Source organism: Pholcus phalangioides, unplaced genomic scaffold, assembly GCF_987345545.1.
Source record: "Pholcus phalangioides strain wild (caught in Gottingen) unplaced genomic scaffold, Ppha-v1.0 ptg000001l_1, whole genome shotgun sequence".
Classification (NCBI taxonomy): domain Eukaryota; kingdom Metazoa; phylum Arthropoda; class Arachnida; order Araneae; family Pholcidae; genus Pholcus; species Pholcus phalangioides.
Window position 1 is genome coordinate 8,451,877 of NW_028301594.1, and position 14,697 is coordinate 8,466,573.

Here is a 14,697-nt window from a genome sequence, read left to right on the forward strand (position 1 = left end):
CATTCCGGGCCATGTTGTCATGTTTAAGGATTATACACGACTACGGAATGAACTCAACTCTGTTATTTTTCCTGTTCTCATTAAGAAAAAACTTTTGACAATGATTTTGAATTTTCAAAACTTTGATTATGATTTACGTTCCGCAATTTGCGAATCCTCAATCCTCAGCGGCAAATGCCGAAAACTTGAAAGTTCAACATCTCCGTTGATATTGCATTTAAAAAATATGTAACTAAACGACTGCTCACACAAAGCTGCATTCAAAATATACTAACTTGCACACAAAGGGTGTACATAAAAGTTAATTTTTCTATTTTCCATATGTGCACGACCCCTTGAGGAATTTAAGACGTGAGTTAACAGAACGTTATCTGAAAAAAAAAATGTGGTTGAGAGTATTTTCTAAAAGATATACATTTTACACCGACTTCAGTGTAAAAATTTCACCGCCTAAATTCACTTCGACTGAGTATGAAGAAGTAGTGCCATCTCTATAGAAAGATGCCTGAAATGTGAGTATACACAATATGGTTTACGTTCTACGTTTCTGTAATAGGGGGTCATTCAAGAATTACGTCAGCATCGAGGGGGGGGTGAGGGGGCTTGGGATTTGCTGACTTTTGGATGACGTGGGGACGGGGGTTTGAAGGCTGCTTACGTCATCAACCACCCCTTTTTGAAGATATGAAATATTCTAAGCTGCTGACGAAAATTTGCTGACATTGGGGAGGGGGGTCAGTGTTTTGCTGACTTTTGCTGACAGGGAGGGGGATCAAAAATGGCAGAAAATCTGCTTACGTAATACTTGAATGGCCCCATAGATGGCAGCTCTCTGTCTGAAAATCTATCTATCTGCTGTTTTTGAGTTATTTTCTTTTTCCTGTCTTAAAAAATTTACGTGACCTAGCGATGCTAAATCTGCGCAAACCGTTTTTCATTTAGGTTATTTTTCTGGTTTTTATGCATTTTTAACGTTCTACGAACTTTTTGCCCACCCTGTATAATGCTACGCTCTTGTGGCGTGGCGTAAGATGCTCATCTACTACGTGAAGATTTCCATCTCGGTCCCGTTTCAAACCTGGGGACTTATATAGGTAAGATATTTTTTTCCTAACGAGATTGAGGTGACCGCATATAGATGGCGCCTTCATTATATAAACCCTATTCATTAATGGCAGTAAATTTCAATATAGCGATATAGCCAGGGTTGGCGAAGTAGTTATATAATTTTTCAGAAATTCAAAAAAAAAACAAAAAAAAATTGTTGAAACAGCTCTGGCCACTGCAATGGGGGTTCGAAAAGAACAACTATTCAATCATTGCACTTCACTCATAATTAGAAAGACTGATGGCAAATGACAGCACCACGCATAACAAACATTACAACAGAAACAAAAACTTCACGGTAGAAACACAACACGCACATTCCAACATGTACCAATTTATTAGAAGTTCCGCTGAGGACTATCGACGAGGTGCATGTGTGGTTTAGTAGTAGTTATATAATATTGGCGGAAGTTGGTTTTCTGCTGTTCCCAACTTCGAGGCGTAGGTAGGAGCGTATCTCCCTGTTGAAAAGTCTCGAAACAGAGAGCAACAGGCCTCTCTACAACGGTACAAATATTCAATCATCACACTTCACTTCTGAAATATAGATAGCAGCACTGAGAAAAATGAAACACAGCACTGGATATGCACTCAGACTGTTAGGTGCTTACACTTCCGCCAAAACATACTCGGTAGTAAATTTCCCATGTCGATGGACCGGGGATTGCGCTCGGTTTGAGAGAAAGAAAGTTATATATATATATAGATTTATATATACTTATACAATTTCCGGATTCGAACGCCACAGTGGTGGTCGGATGAAGTTGGTTTTGTGTGGTTCCCAAGTACGAGCCGATCTCCTCCATTAAAAAGTCTCGCCGCAGAGAGCAACATTCCCACAACGATGCAATTATTCAGTTATTACGTTTTACTTATAGTTAGAAAAACTGATAGCAGACAGCGGGAATAAACATAGCAATCGTTACACAGAAACAAATATCACGTTAGGTTTACAAAACGTACACGCACATTACAGCATGTACCAATTCATTAGAAATTTCATAGAAGAATGTGTGCGAGGTGCATGTATATAGTCAAGTAGAAATAGTTATATAATGATTATTATCAGTATGAGATGAACTTTGAAGCATATAAAAACCGCAAGCATGATAGCATTGGTATCACTTTAAGCGGGGGGGGGGGGGTCTTCAACATTTTTCTATTCGTGAGCACTGCCTGAACCCATCATCAAAAGAACAGCACCCTTACGGCGAGTTTGACATACAAATGCATGAAATCAGGATGATTTAAGTCCTTGAATGTTATTTCTATAAGGCGTTTAATTGGAACGTTGTTAAAGAGTGCTCGCGAACACGAAGTAGAACATGGGCATCGAGGACTATGGGTGCTTCAGGGAGCACCGTGCTGCTCGCGAACAACGGGTGGAAGATGCCAGAGCGATCAAAACAGTCGTAATATAATTTCTGTAAAACTAATCTTTCTTTCGTATGGCGGAGAAAAATTGTATTCCATGTCTGATAAAAAGTAAAATATCCTCGGCTAATCGCGAAGAAAACAAATGCAGCGTTTCCCACGTAACATCGAGGCAACATAATATAAAATGATATTTTTCCGCGGGATTTTAGGAGTCATTCTTTGAAAGCAACGCAACAATACAAGTGTTTGTGTACTTTCGAATGAACCCCTAGACCGAGCTGCATTAACGACATGGGGAGTGGTAGTGCGTTCGCGGCTTTCGCTGTTTTTTTGGCGTTATGTCATAGTACAGCAGCAGGTTAGTAATTCAATTATCTCATTTCCCATTGATGGCCATCTGTTCTAACAGTTCTTAAATTAGAAAATATAGATCTCATTACATATATTTATATCAATACCGGAATCTAGTGATATCATCATCATTAGAATTCGGATTTTTATGACCTAAAAACACTGAAGCATTTATGACCTAAAAAATATGAAAATATAAAATTTTCCCATTGTTTCATTTTTTTCTCAGTTATTATTTCTCATGTTCTCAAGTTAAGAAATGAACAAAAAATCTCATCAATTTACTTCTTAAATTAAAATTCTCTCAAAAACGTTAAAAAATTCAAATGAAGGCCACGCCCAACTTTATGTATAACAACTACTGTTTTTTTGTAAAAGTCTAGAATCGCACTGAATTTTATGAGATGAAATTTCAAATGTTTAAAAAAAACTGCAATTGTTTAGTTTTTTCTAAATACCTATTTGAAGAAACTACTCTCAAAGGTTCTATTTTTTAATTCGGGAGAAATTACCAGATGGAGCAATATTTCTAATAAGACTTTCATGAAGCAGTCCAGCTACCGTGTAGTTTCTGCAATCTCGTTGATTGCTTCTCAAGTTGAATTGCAATATTACTGCACGTTAACACTAGAACCGCGGAGTGGGTCAATTTGACCCAAATCAAACTTCGTTTTCATTTATCTCAAAAACTTATTAGCAGATGTTAAACAAATTTCGTGACTTTTCATGATATGATATGAATATTAATTCACGAAAATTTTATTATCTTCACATTGCGTTGAGTTATAAGCACTTATACATAGAACCGCGGTTTGGGTTATTTTGACCCAACGTACTTTCTATACGAAAAAAGGGGTGTAGAATTTTCTTGGAAGTGGTTACCCTTTCTAAAAAGTATTTCTAACTGAAGATAGTGAAGAATAAAGGTCTTTCAAGGACAAAGCCAATTCATTGTCAGAGCAGATTATTTTTTTTTCAATGGAGGAATGGCACACACGCACAAGTAGAGCTAAGGGTGCATGTGTGGTGTAGCAGTAGTAGGTAGGGCCTCCAAAAAATGGCTCGGGGATCCATGATGTCCTTAAGTCGGCCACCTCGTTGGGCAATTTGCCTGTTGTGGCGTTGTATTTGTATTTGTAACTGAAATTACTCAAGCGTCCAAATTTATGAGAAAGGAATCACGAAACAGCTACGTGACATTAGTGTTTTGTTGCGGCTCTGGTTGTAAGATCTGTTGGGATATTTTTTCTAACGAGGGGATCGACTCACATTTGACCTGAAGCTGGAAAACGAGAAAAAACAAACCACCGGTGTTTGGCCGATGGGATTCAAACAAAAGTCCTCGTACTGCAAATCCTTCACGATTCCCTAATGACTGCACAGCATCTACCATAGGTGCTGAAAATCTCTCCAAAGCCCTTGCAAAAATTCCGAAAATGAATTTCTTTGAGGAAAACAACATTAAATATATGTGCGGGTAAAACGATTTGCCTGCATTTAATTCTGTTTTTTCCTACTTTCTTCCATTATTTGAATTCGAATATCTCAGTAAATATTGCACTTGGAAACGTGGAATTGTTTTAATTGGTATCAAAAGTCAGGGCAACCAATTTCTAATTGAGTTTTTGAGCACCTGAGAACTGTATAAAAAGTTAATTTTAATTTTTATTTTAACAACTATATAAGTACAACAACCCCTTGCAACATGAAGGACACATCTAAGTATTACACGTTATTTCGGAATTTTTTCTAATTGCAAGTATGTCTCTAAGCAGGGACGTGACTAAGATTTTTGCCGCCAGGGGCAAACATTATTTCGCCGTCCCCACAACTTTAAAATTCGATAGTTTTATAACGGTTTTCTTTGTTCCCACCTAAAATTACGGTCCCATAAATTTTGCCACCCTGCTCCCCATCCCCTTATTTACAGTCCTGCCTTTAGGATCAACGGTTCACCAGTTAAATGCGGTAAACTCCTGTTGGTTATGCACTTCGTATACTTTCTTCTTTCAGTTCATATTTTCTTTCCTATAGTTATAGTTAACAATAACTTCAAAAGAAAATTCACATTTAATGATGTCATTTGTGGAACTAGAAAACCAGTTCGACATCACAGAAGATGTCTATTAACCACTCGTGCTTTATATACCATTTCACAATTTTCCTTCAAATTATTTTTCAGTCAACATGACGGGTTGTTTATATCAGAAGAATTATCCGTATGTTATCGATGCGGCGGCATATCCGAAAGGTGAAATAAAATCTCCTGGATTTGATGACGGTGAATATCCAGACAATGCAATTTGTGTCTATATAATTAAGGCACCAGAAGGACACGTAAGTTTTCCTTCTATTTCTAGCTTATTTCGCACTGCTATAAAGGCTTTTATCCATATCTTTATTCACGTTAGAATACGGTACCTGTATTGAAACCGATACCAAATGTGTTAGAGAGTTATAAATCTTTCTTTTATTCCTCTTTGTTTTCTTATTTTTTAGACATTAATATAGTAAGTGGAACCTCCCCTTAACTCTTTCAACAGTCACCTCTTGTTAAAGGACACTTTACTGATCCCCAGTCCCGTAGAATAGGATTTCAATGCATTTCACTTCCCGTTAGCGGACTCACTCGATAACGGACAGTAAAATCAGACGAACATCAATTTTTTTCCAAACTCTAATTTATTAACTTTTGGTCATAAACCGAGAATTTATCATATTCCTCTGAGATTATGTTTAATCACAAGCTCGTGTTGGTAAATAAATCTTCAATTAACTACTTAATTATCTGAACATAACAGGATGGTGAATTCGAATGGTAATGTTGGTTTTGTTTGCTGATACGTGTGAAGAAGGCTGATATTTCAAGACTTATAATGTTGTTATGTGAATGTTTTATCTTCTTCCCACTCATTTTAATTTAATTTTCATTGCAAAATATGTTTAATTAGGTTTAATGAAGAAAAGAAAGGGTAACATTCTTCAGTATTTATCAGACTTTCCAACTGTATTTGAGAATTATGCATAATCGCCGGTGAAGCTGGATAAATGTATTGAAATTCAAACAAACTTTCTTTATCGAGAAGATTGGGGGTTATGCATATAACCACCGGTGTATCACTTTTACATTAACATGTATGCACATTTTAACATTAAAATATATAGGAACCAAATGCGACCGAAGCCAAACGTCGTATAAATGTGAAAGTATTATAAACGAGGTTCCACAAGATATCGTATCTCCCAATTAGCGGGAAAAAAATTTCGATCCCATAAGTGTCCGTTATCGAGAGTTTCAACTGTCCAGTGAAAATAATATTTACGGTATTATAATATAAATAAATAAATAATACCGCTTGCAAGTCAGTGAAAATAATATTCTGATGTTGATTTTGATCTACATAGATTGTCAAGTTGACTTTCAAGGAAATGGATTTCGAATCGGCAGGTCGTTGCTCTAAAGATAAGATGTTTGTTGTGGATGGCCCAACTGAAGGAGGAAAGGATTTGGGAGCATATTGCGGACAAGAACCCCCAGATTATCCCATCGTCTCTTCGCTGAATGCAATGCACCTCACTTTTAGGACAGACTACATGGTTGGAAGAAAAGGATTCCACGCCGTTTATGAGGCTCTTAGACCTGAGGGTGAGGATAGTACATCTTCTTGTCAACTTGAATAACCGTATACAGGGCTTTGAAATCATATCTTATGCCATCTAATGATAACAATATCTCTTGAGGGTGTAAAACATATGTTTTGGAAGCTTCTGCGAATTTATTGCAATTAACAATGAAATATAGCCATGACATCTTGTGTGCCGAATTCGACTCTATCATAGATGGCCAAATGCTTCGCTCATGTTATTGATACATCAATGTTTCAGAGCGATGCCTACCTAACTAATGATACCGACGGCCTATTTCACATTTTTGTGAAGTCGAATCTGGAAATTAAACGATGCGCATTCATTGGTCTTTTGTTCAATTGTAAAAAAAAAAAATCCTTATTAATATCTAATTCGGTTCTGTCGTGATATCATGAATATTGGACAATAAAATATTTTTGTCATAATTTAACATCATGCAAAAATTGTTAAAATTTCAAAATAAAAAAATCCGATGAATCTTCTCTGAAAATAAATATAAATGAACACAATTAGCGGGAAAAGTTATACTTCTAGTTATAATCTAGTTCTAGTTATAATCTAGTTCTAGTTATAATCTAGTTCTAGTTATAATCTAGTTCTAGTTATAATCTAGTTCTAGTTATAATTCTAGTTATAATTCTAGTCAGGGGCGTCGGAACTGTTTCGAACCTGTGGGTGCCCTTCTTGAGATTCATATAGGAAATTTCGATTTTTGAATCAATTCTGTGGGTGCTCGAACCCGCTCTACAAACTTCCGTGGGTGCTCGAGCACAGCACCCCCGGCTCCGACGCAACTGATTCTAGTCATAATCTAGTTATAGTTATAATTAGTTATAAATCGAAAAAGAAACGGTGTACTCTCTATAAATGTTTATGTTTATCACGATTCCTCTGTTCCTTTCCATTGTGCTCACGATTCCTCTGCGTAATTTCTAGCCCAACTACAGAAAATGACATTAATTTTGATATATCTATGTAGATCTCTGCCCTCGAGGATACCTGAAGTGCAATAACAACAACTGTTACAGCCCCAATCAGAAGTGCGATGGAGAAGACAATTGTTTAGATGGTACCGATGAAGAAAATTGCAGTGAGTAATACTGATATTCACAAAAATACAACAGCAGAAATATTATGTAACATTTCAAACACTCAATCACAACGTTTTATCGCAATAGCTTCACACGGTATTTTTTTTTCTTTTCCTTTATTTGTAAAAAAGGGTGAAAAATCTATCATAAATTCTATATAGTTAATGGTTTTGAAAATCTGAGTACCAAAAATTCCAGTCATTGAATTTTTTTTATTAAACTTCTTAGTGAATTTTCTTTAGAAGACCAAATTTCTTTCCCCTTTCCCCCTTAAGACCTGTTTTCCCGAAAAAATGGGAGTATAAAGCTGGGTCAACTTTTTCCCTGACACGGCCTGCCTAATACTGGATTTTTAGAAGGGTGGCCAAAATCAGCCATTGAAATAGCCCGCGCTGTGCTAGCCACACCTCACAACCAGCTTTTCCACTTGTTGAAGGTCTGTGGCACTGTGGTTGTGGATCCGGCTTGATAGCCTCTCTATTATACGTCTGTAGTACCGAGTAGCGGTTCTCTCAAACTCAGAAAGTTAAACGGCAAGTCACATCAAATCAATCAGCCATAATCGAAGACACTATTAACCACTTATTCTCTAATGCTATAACGAATCTCTAAGAAACTTGGGAAGAATCCAAGAAATTTGAATAACCCAGCTGAAGAGTCAAAATAAATTCTGTTTTAGAGAATTCTTATTCTGTTGCACTGGGTATCAAAAAATCGAAAAATTTTAAAAAGATCGAGTCTCTATTTCCCGTAAGCTATCTCATATTTTGAATAAAGTATTGAATCGCTCTTTTCCCCGTGTAGACCGCCCACTTCCACAAATTCCTTGCGGCCACAGCAGTATAAAACCATTCGAATCTCCATCGTCCACCGACCGTATTGTAGGTGGCATTGAGGCAAGGCCCGGCAGCTGGCCTTGGCAGGTAGACCTTCAGCTCAAGGGTTTTTACCCGAATGGTCACCATTGCGGCGGGACGCTGATAAATGCTCAGTGGGTGATGACCGCCATGCACTGCTTGATGGGGTGAGTTATTTCATTTTTCAGATTTTAACTACCTATCTGACAAGTTGATGCTAAATATACAAGGAAATAACAAAGTTTCATCAACAGAGAAAACATGATTCTTATTGTTGTGCTGTTTCGATAATCCGCTTGTCATATCCTTGTGAATGACTGACATCGTATAAATAAGCTTTAGGTAACTTACCGTATTTTAACGTAAATAAGGAATTCCTTTCTTGCCAAAAATAGGTTTTTTTTATACATTTATAGTAATGTAGATAAATCTTTTTCGACATTTTTTTCGAGATTTTAAGCTAAAAAAATCGGGATGCGGGGAGGGTTCCCCTTATGCACATAAGAATGCGGTATATTTAATTTCAGGTCGGCATATGCAAAAGACTGGAAGATAATAGTTGGAAATCATCACAGATATAAGAGAGATCCCGACGAACAAGTGAGAAACGTAGAATTATTGGTTGTTTACCCAGGATATACTGGAGAGGAAGTGAGTTATATTAGCACAAGAATATAATGATTTATGAAAATATGTGTTACATACCTGTATGCCGGAGGTAGAGGGCACCATACGAACGTTTCAACAGCTGGCTGATGCGAAGATGAATTTAGAAACGAAACAAAATTCAATTGTAAATTGGATCGACGTTCTCTCACTTGCAGGGCGAGCGCAATAGACCACTAAACTACAAATGCAACGAGAATCAATCTTTCCTTAGATCTCGTGTTCACTGAACCGAGGACCGTACATGGACGGTCGGACCTAAGTCATGCCTTATATTTATTTACACTGCTACCACACATATTTCCATTCCCCCCACCCCCGGCCAGTGTCAGAAGTCGTGAGCTTTGGCTCACGACTGTAAATTAGGTCCAATAGTTCATGCATGGTCCCGTTCCGTGCACACGAGCTGTACGGACAGATTGGGATAGTGTAGTGTAGTGTTTCCCAAAGTGGGCAATATCGCCCCCCCCCCCTGGTGGATGATGTAATGGTCCAGGGGGGCGATACAAGAGCTCTAGACTTAACATGGGATCCTATGGGTTCACTTGAGGTGGGGGGGGGGGTGTGATGAGACGAAAAAAAATGTTGATGAAAGGGGCGATGGAACAAAAAGTTTGGGAAACTATGGTGTGGTGGTTCAGGATGCTCACCCTGCAAGTGAAAGGACGAAGGACGTTTGTACGATTGCCCACAAAGGCAGAGTTGAATTTTCTCTCTTTCCTAAATATATTTTCGCATCAGACAGCTGTTCATATGGGTAGCAGAGAGTGACATCCTCCTCGGATGGTTCTTTTTACATCCAGCATAGATACACATTTGCAATGTCTTTAAATGTATGTGTGTATATACACATGTTAGAAAATCTCTGAAAATCAATTTATTAAGAGAAAAATACTAAGATTTGTTTGTTTTTTTTTCATATTTTCTAGATCCTTAATAAAAATATAGATATCACAAACGACATAACCCTCATGAAACTAAACGCGCCTGTTAAGTTTACCGATAGAGTGAGACCTGCTTGTTTGCCTACTCAGGGTTATGAAATGCCATTGAGAACCAAATGCACAACAACTGGATGGGGAGAAACTAGAGGTAATGTTCATAGTGGACAAAAACTTCCAACTGAAAAAATGTCTTGAATGTAGTTAATATTCATATTAAGGTACTTTTTGGATTAAAAAAAAAATACTTCATTCAAAAATTTTTATTTGCCGCAGGCCGGAAAGACGTGATCATAACACAGAACAGTGTCATCACCGTACGAAATAAAATTGCGCAAGATATTCAAATTCGAAGTTTCTCTTTGGTGCTTGCAAGCTATCTTTTGCTGTCAATTAGGGGTCGGTGCAAAAATATAAATTAAAATATTTACAGGGCGCTTTTTTTCCCTTCTTTAATGTGACACCTCGTTTGTAATTTATCCTTGAGTGAAATTCTCTAACAATTTTCCTATATGTTTTGTATGACAAAATTAATTAATAAACGTAATTAGTTACGTGTTTGCAAACATATTTTTGTTTTCATTTTACTTTTTTCCGCCCCAAAACTGTAGAATATCAATTACAACCACTCAATGTATTGACAGCAGAGACTTGTCTGAAACAGATATCTCATTAGTGGATAAGTAACATTATTGGTGAACTAAAAATTCATGTAGTTCGCTGTTTTATTTTTTTACCAGTCCTTGAATCCTCCTTGAAACAATGAAATTTAATATCTCAGACACTAATCACTCGGTACGGTGATGAAACTTGTTTCGTTTGTTACATAAGAAAATATTTCGAAAGCATGTGAAAATTTTTGTAATTATAACTATGGGGGGGGGGGGATAAGGCAAAATATATAAGGAGTTATTTTTTTTTAATCAAAAATTCTTTTAAAAATTTCCAATATAGTATGAATGCTTTCGTCATTTAAAACATTTTAGCAATTGGTCCTTGTCTACGACGGACGGTTTAGATTTAAAAATTCTTGGTAGACTTCCTGGACACGCTGCATGTTCCAGAAATGAGTTATTAAATTCATTTTTTTTATGAACTCTCATGTTTGAAATTTTATTTTTCCAGGCTCTGGATTCCATAGAGCACTCAAACAAGCAACGGTCTACACGAAGCATCCTCGATTCTGTACCAGTTTCACCAACGAAACTATGATATGCGTGAAAAGTGAGGGAAGCTTGGAAGATGCTTGCCATGTAATGGTTTTTCCTTTTCCTTGTAAAAATATTCAAATGCGTTACGCTTAATTTTTTCTTCTTAATAAATTTGTATTGTATATATTCATCTTCTACTTTCAATTTCTTCACCTCTAGGGTGACAGTGGTGGTCCTTTGAACTGTAAGATCGGTGATAAGTGGCAAGTAATGGGAATCACTAGCTTTGGTTCAGCCACGAATATGATGACTGGTATCTGCACGGTCTCCAAATTAGGGACTGTATTCAATAAAGTTTCAGCTAAGATAACGTGGATAAATGACATGATCCAACGTTATGGCTGATTATGTTATAATATGTGCTCGATCACGATCGTTTCTACGCGAATATTGTAAGTCTCGAAGTAAAATATACTGATTGGAAATATTGGAGGTCATGATTATTACTATTATTTTTAATCAATGCGCATTCAACACACACGCAAATCATTAATCAATGTTCTCAGTGGCATTCACAAAATATTTTGACTAACACCATATTTTTTTTACTCTACTGAAACGTCTTACTTACGTAACTGTCTATGGTCCCGTATACATTTGAATATACATACATAGTAAATATATGGTCAAAAACCTATAATACCAATTTCTTTTCTCATTGATTCTATCTTCAATTACTTTCTCATTTTTTTCATATTTTCGAGAATACATCTTTGAGTATAATTTCCGTACGCAATTCAGCTATTTAATTACAATAATTTCAACTAGAAAGAGCAGGTTCCTTGTTGGTGTTATTTTTTAAAAGCAGCTGAAATTTTAGGCGTTCAGAGGTTTATAAAATTGTATCAAATTTAGAAAGAAAATTGAAGTTATTCAAATTTGCTAAACAAGATTTGATCTGCTAATAGATAACATTAAAAGCAAGGCAAGCTATATACATTAAGCCCCTAAATTAACCATATTAAAAAATCCACACAAATTAATTGTTCAATACCGGGAATAACCTCGCTTCAAATACTTTTCAAAAGATATGTGGTATAAGTTGCATTTGGTTTAGCTATTTCTAATGTGGCATATATAATGCGGATCAGTGAAATTTATAAAACCACGGAAAAGAGAGGTGAAAAGGATGATGCTGAACAGAGATTAAAAAAAAAAAAGCTTTTAGTAATAAGCTAATTTAATAGTAGTACCAATTAAAACATTTTATTTTCCAAATAAACCTGGGTCTCTTTTGTAGATATGAACAGGAAACCGCATTAATATAATCACACCAAAAAGTCTTTAATTTTGCTCAGAAGGTTAGAGATACATTCCCCTGTTTTCAAAACCCACTAAATTGAAGCACCATGTTGAAATTTCTCTAAAATTTTTATTTAAAAATCGGGACATTTTAAGTATTTCCTCACAAATTCATGACGGTTATGCTGTCATAATGATCAAAACACGCAGTCAAGTATTACCGCTACGGGAATGATTAAGGGGTATCACAACCCCTTAAAGTCGATCTTTTAATATGGTTTTAATTTTTTTATAAAATAGCAAACAAAATGCAACAAAATCAAAACATTACATTTCATACGTTTCTTCACATTATTATTTTTAGAAAGTGACTATTATATATAATTAAAATTATAAAATGTATAATTTTCAAAGTTACACAATTACAAATAAATGCCGCATTTATCCACATTTAATCGCGTCTAATTATATTTAATCGCATTTAATCATATTTAATCGATATTTTACATTCATGTAACTCACGTTCCCCTGGGAATTTTTCTTTCTTTGTCCTCGTGATTATGCTACACTTTTCTTTTAAGAAAAAAAAGAGCCTTTTAGGGTGTTAGGTGAATCTATATACGTATTCACCCATCCAATATTATATACATATAACTGTTATGGCAAAGTGCACTTTTGCTATATGGATCTCAGCAGAGTAATGATGGTTTATAACTACCAATACGAAACCCGGAATCACCAATTCCGCTGATCTACAGCCAAAAAGCTTCAGGAACCAAAGTAACCAAATATTATTAATTCGAGAATGCTGAACAAAAATCTTGCAATAAAAATTGCAGATTGGCGCTAGTTTTGAGTTGAAGTGAAAATTAAATTTCAATGGTAATAGCATAAGCAGTGTACACATCACACTGAAACTGTGCGTTACAAACAAAAATAATAAATCATTGCCAAAGATATTTCAGTGATTTTTTTAGAATGATTTTAGAGCGTTGATTCTGAATCTGGCATTGGTATTACCAAATCGGCTCCAGTTTTGAAATAACGCGAAAATTTAATTTCATTTTTTAGGTAATACCATAAACAGCATGCGAATCAAATTGAAACTGTGCACTATGAACAAATATAGTAAAAGATTGACAAAGATATTTAAGTGATTTTAGGATTATTTTGGGGCGCTAATTCCGAGTCTATCATTGGTTTTGCGAATTGACACTAGTTGTTGAAATAATGTATACTCTGAACAATGTGATTTATATGCTGCTTATGCATTAATATTTCATCACTATTGAAATTTAATTTTTCCTTTATCTGAAAAGCCACAACCAATCTGACAAAACTAATGTAAGACTCAATATCAGCTCCCCAAAACTCTTTAATCTTGACTCTTTAATCACTGAAATATCTTTGCCAATGATTTGCTATATTTATTTATTATGCACAGTTTCAATTTGATGTGTATGCTACATACAAATGTATGAGAATCATGCGGTTTTCGTACAAATAAATTCAGGATCATAATTTTTCTTATGTAACTTTTTGACTCTGAAATACTTACATTTGGAAACTCTGTGAACCTCTTCCCGTACAAGAGCGAGAAAAACTGACGGAAGATTATCTAAAAACCAGGACCATACGACGTTGCAAAACAACAGTTGCAACAAGGTAATATAGTCTATGCCAGAGAATATTGGCCTTTTAAGCAAATAATGGGACGCGAGGCAAAGTACTGAGTAAATAAACTACAATCAAGTACTGAGAAAAATTATGTCCAACTTTTGTTTTAAAAAAAAAGGATCCATTGGTATTTCGCAGCGAAATAGTAAAAACCAAAAGTTTATTTAGTCATGTCTCATTTATTCGTCAAAACTGACAAATTTCGAATTTGTCGCATCTATTTCATAAATTCAAAATTCACGTGTTCTTAGTAATCAGCAATCATATGCAAAAATTATGTTTAATTTGGTTAAGAAGTTAGAGGACCGATCAGAAATGCGTATGCTACAGAAAAAATGTTTAACTAGCGCCCTCTGTTGTTGATGCAAATCATGGAAATATTTATTTTTTTGGCGAAAATTTAATGAATATGTTAGAATTGAGCTCAGTTATGAAGAAATTTGATTTAGCCAAATATCGGTTAATTTATTTTTATTTTATTTTGTTGCGGTGGACAAATTTTATTCCCTTTCAAGACTAAGTTTCGATT

The 14,697-nt window shown here is 35.6% G+C and overlaps 1 protein-coding gene across 1 annotated transcript; it reads left to right on the forward strand.

Annotated features, from left to right (window-relative positions):
* The first annotated feature begins 2,691 nt into the window (after positions 1-2,691).
* On the forward strand, positions 2,692-11,680 carry LOC149089810 (chymotrypsin-like elastase family member 1). The gene is made up of 9 exons (XM_089248623.1): positions 2,692-2,842; positions 5,018-5,172; positions 6,241-6,481; positions 7,463-7,573; positions 8,379-8,598; positions 8,959-9,082; positions 10,027-10,189; positions 11,164-11,291; positions 11,409-11,680. The coding sequence occupies exons 1-9, from the start codon at positions 2,776-2,778 to the stop codon at positions 11,592-11,594; spliced, it is 1,395 nt and encodes a 464-aa protein (XP_089104749.1). The 5' UTR covers positions 2,692-2,775; the 3' UTR covers positions 11,595-11,680.
* Positions 11,681-14,697: the final 3,017 nt, after the last annotated feature.

Excerpts from the sequence above, each read along its gene's own strand:
- LOC149089810 (XM_089248623.1), top strand. The coding sequence starts at position 2,776 with ATGGGGAGTGGTAGTGCGTTCGCGGCTTTCGCTGTTTTTTTGGCGTTA. Across the intron at positions 7,574-8,378 it reads TACCGATGAAGAAAATTGCA|ACCGCCCACTTCCACAAATT; the intron begins GTGAGTAATACT and ends TTCCCCGTGTAG. Across the intron at positions 9,083-10,026 it reads CAGGATATACTGGAGAGGAA|ATCCTTAATAAAAATATAGA; the intron begins GTGAGTTATATT and ends CATATTTTCTAG.